Below are 14,856 nucleotides of genomic sequence, written 5' to 3'. Positions count from 1 at the left end.
AATACATAGAATTCCCTACATACCGTCTCTCCAGTTTCCTCATCTTCTATAATCTTAGAATATTTGTCAAAACTAAGCAATTAAAGTTAAGCTCATTCTTATTACCTGAACTAGACTTTATTCTCCCAATGTCTTCTTTCTACTCCAGGACCCATTGCAGGATAGCACATTGTATTAATTTGTTTACTTTTAAAAATCTAGCCCTTGGTATTACTTCTAATAATGTAATTTTAATGTAAGTGTTGTATTATTGATGACAACAAGTTTTGAAACTACACAGTAGCACAAAGAAGAAAAAGTTGCCTGTTGAACTTCTCTCTTACAGAGATGGTGAAAGACAAAAAGTGTGTCTGGAGATAATTTATAAGATGATGGCAAAATTGAAACCAGGAGAGCTCCACGAGCTGCTGGCCCCGGTTGTGGAGTTTGTTTCCCACCCTTCTGCGGTGTGCAGGGAGCGGATGTATAACATTCTCATGTGGATTCATGACAATTACGGGTATGCTATATGTTGACATTTTGTTTTAGGGATCATTTGGGTGTCTTTTTAAAAATTGTTTTTTATTAAATCATAACATTTGGGTATCTTTAGCATTGGGGAACATAATAAAGTGTTTTTACACATGTGATTAATAATTAAATTCATTTTCATACCCATACTGAATTCTTTCCTTATTTTAACTCATTTTATGTGTGTGGGGAAAATGTTCAGAGAGTGAAATTATTGGTTAAGTTAAAAATATTTAAGCTAATAAGCACTTATAAGCTTATACGTGTGCTACTTATAAAACTTGTTTTCATAGTTATCCTTTTAAGATCCAGCAAAACTCTGCCAGATGCCTCACCTCAGCCAGGCCAGCGTGGCCACCCCGCACCTCCACCCCACTCCTCCCAGGAGTAATGAATGCAGAGTGAGGGTGTCATGGCCAGGTCCGCGTGGCCGCCCCCACCTCCACCCCACTCCTCCCAGGAGTAATGAATGCAGAGAGAGAGTGTCGTGGCCAGGCCCGCGTGGCCGCCTCCACCTCCACCCCACTCCTCCCAGGAGTAATGAATGCAGAGTGAGGGTGTCATGGCCAGGTCCGCGTGGCCGCCCCCACCTCCACCCCACTCCTCCCAGGAGTAATGAATGCAGAGAGAGAGTGTCGTGGCCAGGCCCGCGTGGCCGCCCCCACCTCCACCCCACTCCTCCCAGGAGTAATGAATGCAGAGTGAGGGTGTCATGGCCAGGTCCGCGTGGCCGCCCCCACCTCCACCCCACTCCTCCCAGGAGTAATGAATGCAGAGTGAGGGTGTCATGGCCAGGCCAGCATGGCCGCCCCTACCCGCACCCTCACTCCCCCAGCAGCGATGCTGCAGAGCTCTAAGGTTTGAGTGAGAGTGTCAGGCCTGTGCACACACGTGACAGGTCCTCGGGGATTGGGGGTGTTATAGCCCCATGGGAAAAGCTAGCCTTTTTTACTTTAGTTCTAGACAGTGTTACTGGGGTTGAACAAAAAGGCTAGAAAGAAGGTATTAATGTTTGTTATTTTGTGATTTTTCTTACACAGAGATCCAGAAAATCACACAGATGATGATTCTCAGGAAATATTTAAGTTGGCCAAAGACGTGCTGATTCAAGGACTGACGGATGAGAACCCTGAGCTTCGGTACGTGCTCCTCTGGGAATGTGTGGGCAGGACCGTTAAATGTGACCAGGGTTCTTCCCGAGACGAGCATAGAGTATTTTTTATTGGTTTTAGAAATATATTTGCAGTATTAACATTTTCTCTACCTCCTGCATTTTGTAACATTTAGTAAAAATGTATTTTAAATCACATTATGAAGAATGACTTAACATATCTCTACAAGTTACTTTAAAATAAAACTTTTGAAAAAATAGTGTGGACAGAGCACTCTCTGCAAATGCAGTGAGTTAAAATATTTCAGTATAAAAAGAAAATCTGAAAGCTGGGCACAGAGGCACAGACTTCTAATCCCAGCTACTCAGGAGGCTTGGGCAGGAGGATCATTTGGGCCCAGGAGTTTGAGACTAGCCTGGGCAACAGAGGTGTCTCCTTTACCCACTCCCCTCACCCAACACAGTGTTGAGATCACACCTAACGTATTAGTATTGAATGAAGTGTGTGAAAACCTTAGAAGCAGGAGGACACCATGTTAATTATGCGTGGAAATAGGAAAGATCATCATTATCCTCTAAATGGCCCGACCTCTTAGCAAGTACTAATGTAAGAAGGGGCAGAAGCTTTCTGTGTATCACTTACTTTTCCATTCTGCTACAATTTTAAATTCATTGAGCTTTTCAAAATTGTTTTTGATGGCCAGGCATGGTGACTCACGCCTGTAATCTTAGCACTCTGGTTAGGCAGAAGTGGGTGGATGGCCTGAGCTCTCTAGTTCCAGACCAGCCTGAGCCAGAGCAAGACTTTGTCACCAGAAAAAAATAGCTGGTTGTTGTGGCAGGTGGACTGTGGTCCCAGCTACTTGGGAGGCTGAGGCAAGAGAATTGCTTGAGCCCAGGAGTTTGAAGTTGGCTATGAGCTGTGACACCACAACACTCTACCCAGGGCAACTCTGTCTCAAAAAAAAAAAATTGTTTTTGGATTTCATAAGCATTCATAAAAGCCTAGTCTGGTTTTTAACTAATTTAAAGTATTACACGCTTAATGGCAATAATGTTTGGAGTGAATTATCTTATCAAGGCAGTGTAAAATTATATATATATATATATGTATATATATATATTTTTTTTTTTAGAGACAGAGTCTCACTTTGTCACCCTTAGTAGAGTGCCATGGCATCACAGCTCACATCAACCTCCAGCTCCTGGGCTTAGGCAATCTCTAACCCTCCTGAGTAGCTGAGACTACAGGTGCCTGCCATAATGCCCAGCTATTTTTTTGTTGCAGTTTGGCCAGGGCTGGGTTCAAACACACCACTCTTGGTATATGGGGCCAGCGCCTTACCCGCTGAGCCACAGGTGCCACCCTATATAATTTCTTAAAGTATTTTTTCAGTTTAAAAATAGCTATTGTTAAGCACTTATCAATGAAAATTTCCTAGGGAATAGAGATGAGAGAATAAAGTCACCAGTTCCTCCCCTCCTCTTAAGTTTGTAACACACGCTTTAATGTCCCCTTCTGAGCGCATTGCTTTTGTAGCTCAGATGACGCTCTCTACCCAGTTTGTGGTCTCCCTGTGTGTTGAGCCTTGTGTGGGTGAAAAGTGGCCTCTCCCCGTCACACTGGTGCAGCAGCTTCTCCAGAGTGTCTAAGAAGTGCATGTCTTTTCTCTCTGCTTTTCAGATTAATTATTCGAAATTTCTGGAGCCATGAAACAAGGTTACCTTCAAATGCCTTGGACCGATTATTGGCACTAAACTCCTTATATTCTCCTGAGATTGAAGTGCACTTCTTAAGTTTGGCAACAGACTTTCTGCTTGAGATGACCAGCCTGAGCCCGGACTATCCAAACCCCATGTTTGAGCATCCTCTGTCAGAATGCAAATTTCAGGTGATGTGCTTGTCACTGTGATAATTGAGTGTTAAGCTTTTCTTGTTTGTTAATGAATATCTTCTTTGAATGCTTGCACGTTCGGTGTTCCCCGAGCGTGTGTCCCAGGGCTGGGCTCGTGTGTGTTTGCAGGAGAATTGAGTCTTTTGGCTTGATGCAGTAGTGTTGTAATGCCATTGCTTAGGATGATATCAGCCTTTTGATGTAAAACATTAAGAAAATGGATTTTCTCCCCAAATAGTAGTTAGGTTTCTACTTGGCAAATATTAGTTAAAACATTTGAATTAGAAAAGCTTATCCAGCTGCTTTCCAGAGAAATATGAAATTATAGTGCACATCTGCTGATGGCATCAGTGGATTTTAAGCAGAACGTCTCAGTGTTGGTAAGAGAGGAGCCTCTCACTGGGGACCTTACTGTGTGCAGGAGTGCACCATCGACTCTGGCTGGCGCTGCCCAAGCACTGTGCTCACACCGATGTTTGTTGAGACCCAGGCCTCCCAGGCCACTGTCCAGACCCGAGCCCTGGAGGGGACCCTGTCACGCCAGCTGATGGCTGGGCAGATAAGGGCCACTCAGCAGCAGTATGACTTCACACCGACACAGACGGCAGGTAAGCGCCCCGCTGCCCATCCAGCACAGGTGCTCTGGCCTGGGAGCACAGTCGGCACAACATCAGCCCTGGGTGAGAGTGGTGCAGCAAGGGAGCAAGGCTGCTAGGAACCACCCAGGCTGACACATCACAGGAGGGAGCGGGAGGTTCCTGGAGCCGTCAGATCCATGGAGACTGACGTAGAGTGAGGGTGCTGGGCAGGAGGAGGGGGAAGGGGAATTCACGTTTTAAAAGAAGATTCTTTCTGACTAGAAAATCCAGGGAACATTTCAGTGTATGTACATTTTTGTTTTGGCAATTCTCTTGCCTCAGCCTCCTAAGTAGCTGGGACTACAGGTGCCCACCACAATGCCTGGCTATTTTTTGTTGCAGTTGTCATTGTTGTTTTAGCTGGCCCTGGCTGGGTTCGAACCCGCCAACTTTGGTATATGTGGCTGGCACTATAACACTGTGCTACGGGCACTGAGCCTTTTGTTTTGATTTTTGTACAAAAAAATCTAATGTAGCAAAATTTAACACATCTCTTCTCTCAAAAGTAAAGTAGAGTAAATTCACTTACCATGTGTACAGTTTATTAAGCTGTGCTTTCTCAAATAGGGCTGTTTGCTTTGACCAGCAAAATCCTGTTATGTAAACATCTCAACATTTTTTCTGTATGTAAATTTTTTTCACGTTCTGTTGGTTCTCAAATTGGGGCTAATTTGAATGAACACAGTGGAAATTCTATGACACTAATATTAGGAATTGGGGGCTGTTGACACCTTTCAGTAGGTACCAAGTATTCTGTGCTGGGACAGCAGCTTGTTTCTCTCTCTGCTGTGGGGGCACTGAGGTCCAGGTCTGCCCCAGACCACACCCCGGGGACCTGACAGAGCCTCCGGCAGGCATCACTGCCCTGTGTGCGGGGCCAGGTACAGTGACCACTGACTGTGCATGTTGCAGATGGAAGAAGCTCATTTAACTGGCTGACAGGGAGCAGCCTTGACCCGCTGGCGGATCGTGTGGCCTCCTCATCGGATTCTTTGTCTTCCTCCTTGCTGTTTGCCCATAAGAGGAGCGAAAGGTCACAGCGAGCACCCTTGAAGACAGTGGGGCCTGATTTTGGGAAAAAAAGGCTGAGCCTTCCAGGGGATGAGCTGAATGACAAAGTGAAAGGTCAGTGAGTGAGATGGGCTTGCAGTAACCTGTCTCCCAGTGAGGGCCGTGGCTCAGATCAGGATAGCTCGTTCTGTGTCCACGTCTCCTGTAGCCTGTAGTGAAGCTCCTTAAAGTTCAGTTCAATAAATGTTGTCAAGGCACTTACCATGCTAAAAACATTGTTTTTTAGAAGTTCCAGAAAAACCATTGAAAAAGCTGGACTCAATCCATTCATTTGATAATTTTCTGGGGTGGATAAGGCCGTTAAATCGGTGACTGTGGGATGATATTGTTGGGTTAGCCAAGTCTTAAAGGTGAGAGAGTTGATACAGGCAGGTGGAGTGGAGAGCGCCTCAGAGGAGACCTGGTGAGGTGCCGTTGAGAGGAGTGGGGGGCACAGGAGGGGGAAGAAGAGCCGGACAGATGCAGAGGAGCCCCGTCAGTGCAGGGCACGGTCACTGGGAGCTGACCCCAAACCAGGACTGAGGAGCCTGCGCAGTCCAGGTTTACAGATGCTGTGAGGCGTGTCACATAAAGGGTGCTAAGAAGACAGGCTGTGGGTGGTGGGATGCGCTTTGAGCCCCAGTGCGGGGAAGCAGCTGCATGATGTGTGCATGTAGCCAGGCACCGGAGCTCTGCATGGCCTTCCTGAGAGAGCAAGGGTGTCAGGAGATAGGCCAAAAACACCTGACCAGTGGGACACCCAGGGGCTGAGTGGAAAGCTCAATGGGGCTCAGAGACCGACACCAAGAACTGCAGCCCTGGGAGTGAGTGCGGAGGACGGAGAGCCCAGGGAAAGGGCCGCGTGCTGCTGTCGGTCTCCTGCCCAGAGGTGCCGGCAAGGGACCTTGCTGTCATCCTCTGAGCCAGTCCTGTGTGAGAACCCGCGTCTTTTCTCTGTGGACAATCTTGGGATCCTCACTTTTAAAACAGTTTTCTGAAATTTTGCAAGAGCGTCCTTTGGAGCGGGTTTCTCGGTCTTGTTTCTCTGGGCGTGGGGTGGCCCATCAAGCCTGCAGCCTCACGCTGCCAGGTCTGGAATCACATCGTGGGGCTTTTGTTGATGACATCTTCACCTCTGTTTTGTCTTTTTTGGAATTCTTGTGCTTGGGTATCCTTTCTGTATTATCTGTTTTCTAGGAAATCTATTCAACCTTATCTTTCAGCCTTTGCTCCTGTTTTAATTTCCATGAGCTTTTTTTTTTTTGTTATTTTCTGAATCTTTCCAAACTTGGTTCATGGCTGTAATATCTACTCTGACTTATCTGGTAAATGACGATATTTTGAAGTTTTTCCCTGCGTGATCTGCTTAATAGTTGTTCTTTCCTTGTCATTTATTTTAGTTTCAGTCTTGTATTGTAACATTACCTCACAATGGTGACTTCTGCATGGGCACAGTGCAGATTGGGAGTGTGCCGTGGAGGTGGGATGGAGCGAGCCGCTGGGCCCCTGGCTACATCTCAGACCCAGGGGCACGTGTGCTCTGGGCCTGGCAGCTGCTGTCACTAAAGGTGCTGGGCCTACCTCTCCTCCCACTGTGGCCTGTGTCCCTCCCGGGCTGCACTTTCTTCCCTGCCCTGTCCTGCTGGTTCCCAAGCCTCCGGTGCCCACTGCGGCCATTCTTCTGCATGGCTGAGGATTCAGCTAAGGCCATTAAAATGCTGGTCCCTGCTCTCTCCTGCCTCCTCTGCTGTTCCTCGTGGGCCCGTGTCATTAAGAAAATACTAAATTAAAATTTTTACATGTAGCTAAGTCCCCTGACACTCACTTTAGAGCCTTGGGGAAGGAGGCAGACCACGTGTGAGTGTCCCTGGGCTATCTGTAACCAAATCCACTTCGTGTTCTTCAGGCACTGATGGTCGGACAGAAATACTAAGATTACGCAGACGATTTTTAAAGGATCCAGAAAAACTCAGTTTGATTTATGCCAGAAAAGGTGTCGCTGAACAAAAGCGAGAGAAGGTCAGTATCTTTTTCAAAATTAGATTGGTCAGAAATACCTGTTTTATATCACAGATATAAGGAAATGATCTTTCTGTAAGATCCTTCCAGTGTTGGTCTACAAGCCAAATCGTGGAAATAGCACTGTCTGAGCTGAGGTTACTCGGGAGCCAAGTCTGCTGACTCCCTGGGTGCTAGAACGCTGGAGAGAAACGGGAGGTGCCTGACTCGGTGGGTGTGTGTGTGTGGTGGGGCTGTCGCTGGCTCTTGCGTCAGGAAAGCCCAGCCCAGCGCTGTTTGCAGACCGGCCTTATCTCAGGGTGGGGGTGTGACTGTCATTTATCCTGGGTCTTACGGCTCAGGGAGTCTGCCACTGGGATGGGATTGGCCAATTCCCCACCTCAAGGCCAGAACCCTGGGCAGGGATTCACTGGGCACTTGGGTCAAGGGCCACTGTGAACTGATGAGCTGTGGAGGAGGGTCAGCCAGAGGATAGGAGGGGATTTGAGCCCAGAGGAAGGGGCGGCAGGGCTCCACTGAAGGTCTTGAGTGGAAACGCGCATGGTGTTGACTTACTGGTTAACACACTTCTCAAGATGTGGAAGTCATGACGGAATGTGTTTAGCCATAGTTATTGATTTTAATTGTAAATCTGTAATTATGGCAAAAGTTTCAGGAAAGATAGGATAGGTTATGAATAAAAACACTGTCTTTGTTGTAGCTGAGTTTAAATCTTCAGCCAGTTAACTTCCAAGTCTGAGTTGGTTAAAGGTTGTGCTTTATCTTCCATGGGAAGAAAATGTACTATTCATCCTCTCGTCTCTCCCACTATAACTATTGGTCTGAAGACTGGAGGGTGTGTGGAGGACCCTCCCTGCCCCCACCCCCAGAGGAGCTCTAGGCTCCTGAGTAACCCTGACACCCCCGGGATCCCCCTCCCGCCCCTCAGGACTAGATGCTGGCTAGTAAGGGCTATTAGACAGAAATCATGGGGAGATGATTCACTCGCAGGGAGGGCAGGCCCTCCGACACAGGCATTCAGGTGATCTTCTGACCAGGAATCAGGCGTGACGGGGAGGCGTCAGACTCTGGAAGGCTCTGCTTAATGTTTGTGGCCCTCTGTTGAACGTACACCTTTGGGGCATTGTGCTCACCTGGCGCCGTGGCAGGTATTGACGGGCAGCGGGATGAATGGCCATTGAGTTACAGTCCAGGGAGCATGACAGACAGGTAGCGTTAATGATACAAGCAGTGTTGAGAATAAGCCCAATGAGAGCACGTCTGAAGATGGCCTGTGCAGGGCATAGTGGCCCAGTGAGAGCATGACTGACGATGCCTGTGAAGGGCATAGTGGCAGAGGAGGGACCCAAGTGATGGGCATAGCAGAGAGAGACCTCTGGGCAGAGGTCAACAAGTGTCCAGGCCCTGCATGTGTTGGTTTGGGCAGGAGGAGCAGACAGGCAGCCCTCCAGTCTGTGTTTGTAAAAGTTTTCAAACAAATGCTTCAATTTTATGAATATTCCAATTATTTTGTAATAGATATTTAAGTGTCCTTTGTTGTGCTTATTGCCATAGTAGTTTTATTTTGGACTTTTCACCTGCCGTAGACTGGTAAAGCAGAGCGCTAATCCACTGTGACAGTTATCACTTTGCCTTTATGTGAAAGATGGGTCTCAGCATCGCATCTCGTGCACAACTGCCTTTCTTTAGTCAGAATTCTAATCTTCCTTCTTTGGTTCTGGTGGTTATAGGAGATGAAGAGTGAGTTAAAAGTGAAGCAGGACGCCCAGGTCATCCTGTACAGAAGCTACCGGCACGGAGACCTTCCTGACGTTCAGATCAAGCACAGCAGCCTCATCGCCCCCTTGCAGGCCGTGGCCCAGGTCCGCTGTTCTTGCTGCTGAATTTGCTATTGACAGATGATCACCTCTGTGTGCCCTTTGGGGTCTGCTGTGTAGGGAGCCCACTGAGGCCAGTCTGTCCTAGACGAGGTGCTGGTTTGTCCCCAATAGTGGGACAAACCCTGCTCCCAGTCCCAGCCCTGACATTCCTGGAGCCACAGCTTCTTCCCACATAGTGAGCCTTTGACGTAGAGTTATGTAGAATTCGGCCCTAAAACTGCCTGTCCGTGTCAAGCTCTTAAATGATCTGAGCCACTGGTCTCCATCTATAAAATCAGAGAGTAAAATCCATTTTTCTTATCTAGTAACGTCAAAATGAAATAACATGTGAAAATAATCATTGTTACCTTCAAAGTGGTAAATCACTGAAATCTTTGCTTACAAAAACTTCTTGGGCGCATTGGGGAAGTATCGGTTTATTAGTGCGATCTGTCTTTTTCCTTCTCTGGTAGTTCACTAAAGGGCAGACAGATGCTTGAAATATTTTTCTATGCCATTAGAATGAAAAGAAAATGTCAGGTGAATGGAGTTTTCTAGCTGAGTTCTTTGATGAAAACAGGATATTTATCCCCCAAAAGCCTGATTTGATTTTTGTTGAAATAATAAATTTAAAAATCTATTGTAATACATATAACATTATGCTGGGTACTAAAATACAGTGCTTTATGATTTACATAAGTATCACTACTAATACTGATTTTAGTAACGGATTATATCCGCATGGCCTTTTACTATCTATTTCAGGTTTTCATTTAATCTGGATGATTACAGATTGGCAGGGATTCACAGAAATAGTAGGTAGTTCATACACCCCTCACCCAGCTTCCCCTCCTGGTGACTTGTATTCCGAAACGCCATACAGCGTGTCACCATGGCACAGCCTGATGTCTTTACACATTAGATTCTCCCAGTAATCTGCGACATCGAGACAGTTGTTACAGAACTGAAGATCATTTAAGCCCTGACATGTGGTGTGAGCCAGGGAACTTGCTGGGCTGGGCAGAGACGAGACCCTGTCCTTCCACACTTTGCTGTTGCCCAGCTACTAGCCCCTTGTGCCACTGCCTCTGCAGGAAAATAAAGTTGGCCCCATATGGATTTGAGAAAGCTCAACTACATGTTGTTTCTATCCTTTAAGGAGCAGTGTTGGCTTGGTGTCCCATAGGCTGGCGGGTTCAAGGCAGGCTGGGGCCTGGTAAACAACAGTGACAACTGCAACCAAAAAATAGCCGGGCATTGTGGTGGGCACCTGTAGTCCCAGCTACTCAGGAGGCTTGAGGCAAGAGAATTGCTTAAGCCCAAGAGTTTGAGGTTGCTGTGAGCTATGATGCTGAGGCACTCTACTGATGGTAACATAGTGAGACTCTGTCTCAAAAAACAAACAAACAAAAAACAAGTACGGGTTGGCACCGTAGCACAGCGGTTATGGTGCTGGCCACATACACCGAGGCTGGTGGGTTCTAGCTCTGCCCAGGCCTGCTAAACAACAGTGACAACTCCAACCAAAAAGTAGCCAGGCATTGTGGCGGGTGCCTGTAGTCCCAGCTACTCGGGAGGCTGAGGCAAGAGAATCGCTTAAACCCAAGAGTTTGAGGTTGCTGTAAGCTGTGATGCCACGGCACTCTACCCAGGGCAACATAATGAGACTCTGTCTCTCAAAAAACAAAAAACAAATGCACTACTTGTCAATCAATGCCTGTTACAACTTTCTATGTTTTTTTTTTAAACTTTCTAAATAGAATTGAGATGTGTAACAGAACTGTTAACAACAGTTTGTATTTTCTTTCTTTCTTTTTTTTTTTTTTTTTTAAAGAGACAGAGTCTGATTTTGTCGCCCTGGGTAGACTGCTGTGGCGTCACAGCCCACTGCAACCTCCAGCTCTTGGGCTTAGGCAATTTTCTTGCCTCAGCTTTCCTAGGAGCTGGGACTACAGGTGCCCATCACAATGCCCGGCTATTTTTTTGCTGCAGTTTGGCTGGGGCTGGGTTCGAACCTGCCACCCTCGGCATATGGGGCTGGCGCCTTACCCACTGAGCCACAGGCACCGCCCAGCAGTTCGTATTTTCAAATACAGCTCTTATGGTATTGGGGAATTGTAGCATTTTTGCTTGAGATGCTAATTTGGTTTTTTTGTTTTTTTTTTTTTTTTAATTTTTTTACAGAGAGACCCATTAATTGCAAAACAGCTCTTTAGCAGCTTGTTTTCCGGAATTTTGAAAGAGGTGGATAAATTTAAGACGACGTCTGAAAAAGACAGCATCACTCGGAAATTACTGCACGACTTCAATCGTTTTCTGGATACTACTTTCTCTTTCTTCCCACCTTTTGTCTCTTGTGTCCAGGTAAGCCATCCTGGGACTTCCATTCAGGGCAGGCAACAAGCAGCAAGCAGAGACGGCCCGGACACAAGGTGAGGCCAGCGTGGCAGTGCTGAGCAGTCGGGAGGTCTTGACTCCTCAGTGTAGGGTGCTGAGGAAGCAGGTCAGTGCCAGCTCTTCCAGGCTGGGGCGTGTGTGTCCTTACAGGTGCGCAGGCAAATCCCTCTTGGGGCTGCGCTGATCTGGGAATACCAAGTGTAGGTGGACGTTTGTTTACTGCTCAAATACACGTATGGTAGGTTATTTTTCATATAAGAAGTACATTATGTGCCATTCAAACCACAGGTCATTACAAATTCCCTAGTAGAAGATCTTTTTGGTTAATTTTAGTAATTTTGTATCTAGTAAACTCCCTGAATTTGTTTATTATTGTTTATTAGCAGTAGTATTACTTTACAAGCTAATTGGGTAATGGTTCTCTAGGATGGAGTACATAGTTTTTTGTTTTGCTCTTTTTGATACAGCTTGAAACTGATAGTGCAGCTCATTATGTGTTTATCTTTGTTGGTAGTTTACACTATACAAGTAGAATCCCTTCATCTTTTTTCTCCTGTCCACCCTAAAGATGGAAAGTTGTGAGTAACTGTATCGACTCAGGTAATATTTCAGAATGAATAAATTTCTCTTTTTTCTTTTTTTGAGACAGAGTCATACTGTGTCGCCCTCAGTAGAGTGCTGTGGCATCACAGCAGACAGCAACCTCAGACTCCTGGGCTTGCAATTCTCTTACCTCAGCCTCCCAAGTAGCTGGGACTGCGGGCACCCACCCCAACGCCCGGCTACTTTTTTGTTGTCATTGTTCGACCCCACCAGCCTGGGAGTATGTGGCAGGTACCCTAACTACTGTGCTACAGGTCAAGCCAAGTTTCTCTTTATATTGTATTCTGCAGCAATTTTTTAAATCTTAATTCCTAGTTTTGACCCAATATTTGTTAAATTAAAAAAACTAGTTTTTCTCATTTCTATTTAGGAGAGTCATCAGCCAACACTGAGAAAATAAATAACTTGTGAAGTTTGCTCTTTCCCGTTGACTGTGGAACACGTGGTGTGAATATAGATCAGCACCTGTAGTCTGCAGCATTCACTGAGACGGTTTTCTAGGGTCTGCTTTGGGGGCTGTGTCCTCCTGTATCATCGTAGTGCGTTTGGTGCCGTATTCACAGGGGTTCTTGTTCTATCAAGGATGACGAAACTGAGAGTTGATGTAACTAACAGTTTATCTTTTGCTTAGCAAATCGTTGTTTATACAGTAAGATGATACTGTAAATAGGATTGACAAGAACATCAATCTTCTTAAAAATAAACTTAAAAGAACTCTCATATAAATTATATACACATATACATATAAAGAAGTAATAGCCTAATCATAGTCACTGATTTATTAAAGCCATTTCCTATTAGATTCTGCTGGGCACGTGGATGAGTGAATCTTAACCTGCACTCATTCAAGACCGACACTGTGCTCACCGCTTTGGAGAATTCACATTTCTCCATTAATCCTAAAGTAGAACTTACCTTGGCTTGGTGGCCAGTGATTGATCTGTGGGGAGCAGCTTTGAGTGGGGCTGGCAGTTCTCAAAACCTGTATAGGGTTGTTCTAACAAAAATATTATCATACTATTCATGTCTTTTTAGTGTTGATTTGGGGGTTATTTCTCATTATTTTGATGTATATAGGATTCTCAAACTGAGAGTTACAAAGTAAAGGTCATTATAGAATAATAATTTCTGAAATCCTCTATTGAAATATTATTGAATTAAGTTAGTCCCTGAGTGAAAAAAGATGGTAAAACGTTGCACAGAGTAATAGGCAGATGAATGAATGCACTCACTGGTGACCGAATGTGAAACCTTTCTGTTTACCCACTTGTACTAAGTCAGACTAAATATTTCTGGAAATTGTAACAATTGTTTTGATATATAGAAGTATACAGAGAGAAAAGTCTTCCTATATTGCTGTTATGTTTCTTTAAATTAATCTCTGTTTTGCAAGCATAAAAATAACTTATTTCTTCCTTTTAGCAAATTGAATATTGAGGGGGAAATTTGTTATAACACAGAGAAACTTTCGGCGATATCACTACTTACATCAGAACTTCTTTCACGTCCAGTAGAATGTGTCGCTCCTTTGGGAGGATAGGGTCCAAGGGCCACCAACTTATCGGCTGCGTGTGTCTGTGGTTTCACAGGAGGTCAGCTGCCAGCACGCAGGCTTGCGGAACCTTGACCCGGCCACTGCCAGCACCAGCTGTCTGGCCAGTCTGCAGCAGCCCGTGGGCATCTGCCTGCTGGAGGAGGCTCTGCTCCACCTGCCGCCTGCAGAGCCAGCTGCCAAGCGCGTTCGAGGGAAGACCCCCCTTCCTCCCGATGTCGTCAGATGGGTGGAGCTAGCTAAGTAAGCTCATGATCCGGCACCTGAATTTGACCAAAGTGACACAGAAAAACTTGCCTTCATTTTGGCAAGACGAACCAGTAAAGTTGATAGTAATAACTCTATGTGAAATCTTAAAAAAAAAAATCTTTCCATCTGAGTCCCATTCCATGAAGTCAAGAGTGGTTGCCATGACAACCGGCCTAAACTTTAAACATGTTCTTAACTGATAAAGCTCTGCCATATCAATAAAAATCTAGTAATCCTTTTTTGTGTATACAACTCAAAGCATGGTAGATGTGTAACCCAGTGTGAGTTGTATGCACCGACAGTGAGCTGTGCTCCGCTTTTTATGTTTTGTGCCAAGAACACATCTCTAGCAGGTGTTTTGCCATATTCCATTCCAAGAGACAGAACAGATTGTTAGCAGAAACAGCTATTCTCCAGAGTTGTACAATAGGATTAACCAAATGCTCTGAGAAGAACAGCTGGAAGACATCTAAAATTGATGATGTTTTTGAATACTGGCTTTTATTCCTAGTATAGTAGGTTCAAAATCATACACTTTTGGATTCAAATTATCTTCTCTCTACTGAAGTTGCTGGGGTTGGCTTCTTTTAAATTTGAAATAGGTTTTACAGTTTGGTTTTCCAAATCAGATTCTGAGGGACTTGACTGTTTTTTGTTGTTGTTGTTGTTTGTGAGAAGTATTTTTACAGCTACCTGTAAATCTAGATTCTCCAAAAAAGATCAAGTCTTCTAACCTTGACAACTCTATGAATTTATCATACTCCATATTTACACATAATCCCTCAGGAATCCACTATTTGTACAGATTATTTCAGGCACAACTGTGAAAAACATTGAGAAGGAAGTATAAGGTGCCTGCAGACTCAAGTCAGGTAACAGCAGTAATGTATCATGTTTTTGTTTGCAAAATGAACACCTTCAGGTGCCATTTACACCAAACAAACACTGGCTGCCTGAGTTCACAGTCAGAAGG

General features: G+C 45.3%; 1 protein-coding gene across 1 annotated transcript in view; it reads left to right on the top strand.

Moving 5' to 3' along the window:
• Nucleotides 1-14,856, top strand: part of PRKDC (protein kinase, DNA-activated, catalytic subunit) — a 163,241-nt gene that overhangs the window by 107,195 nt on the left and 41,190 nt on the right. The window contains exons 55-63 of the mRNA XM_053558364.1: nucleotides 326-499; nucleotides 1,551-1,649; nucleotides 3,306-3,513; nucleotides 3,938-4,124; nucleotides 5,067-5,279; nucleotides 7,111-7,223; nucleotides 8,954-9,085; nucleotides 11,267-11,446; nucleotides 13,672-13,877. Coding sequence (XP_053414339.1) covers nucleotides 326-499; nucleotides 1,551-1,649; nucleotides 3,306-3,513; nucleotides 3,938-4,124; nucleotides 5,067-5,279; nucleotides 7,111-7,223; nucleotides 8,954-9,085; nucleotides 11,267-11,446; nucleotides 13,672-13,877 — 1,512 coding nt within the window. The remainder of the gene's footprint in view (nucleotides 1-325; nucleotides 500-1,550; nucleotides 1,650-3,305; nucleotides 3,514-3,937; nucleotides 4,125-5,066; nucleotides 5,280-7,110; nucleotides 7,224-8,953; nucleotides 9,086-11,266; nucleotides 11,447-13,671; nucleotides 13,878-14,856) is intronic.

This window comes from Nycticebus coucang, chromosome 13 (genome assembly GCF_027406575.1).
Source record: "Nycticebus coucang isolate mNycCou1 chromosome 13, mNycCou1.pri, whole genome shotgun sequence".
Classification (NCBI taxonomy): Eukaryota; Metazoa; Chordata; class Mammalia; order Primates; family Lorisidae; genus Nycticebus; species Nycticebus coucang.
This window is presented reverse-complemented; position numbering and strand designations above follow the sequence as displayed.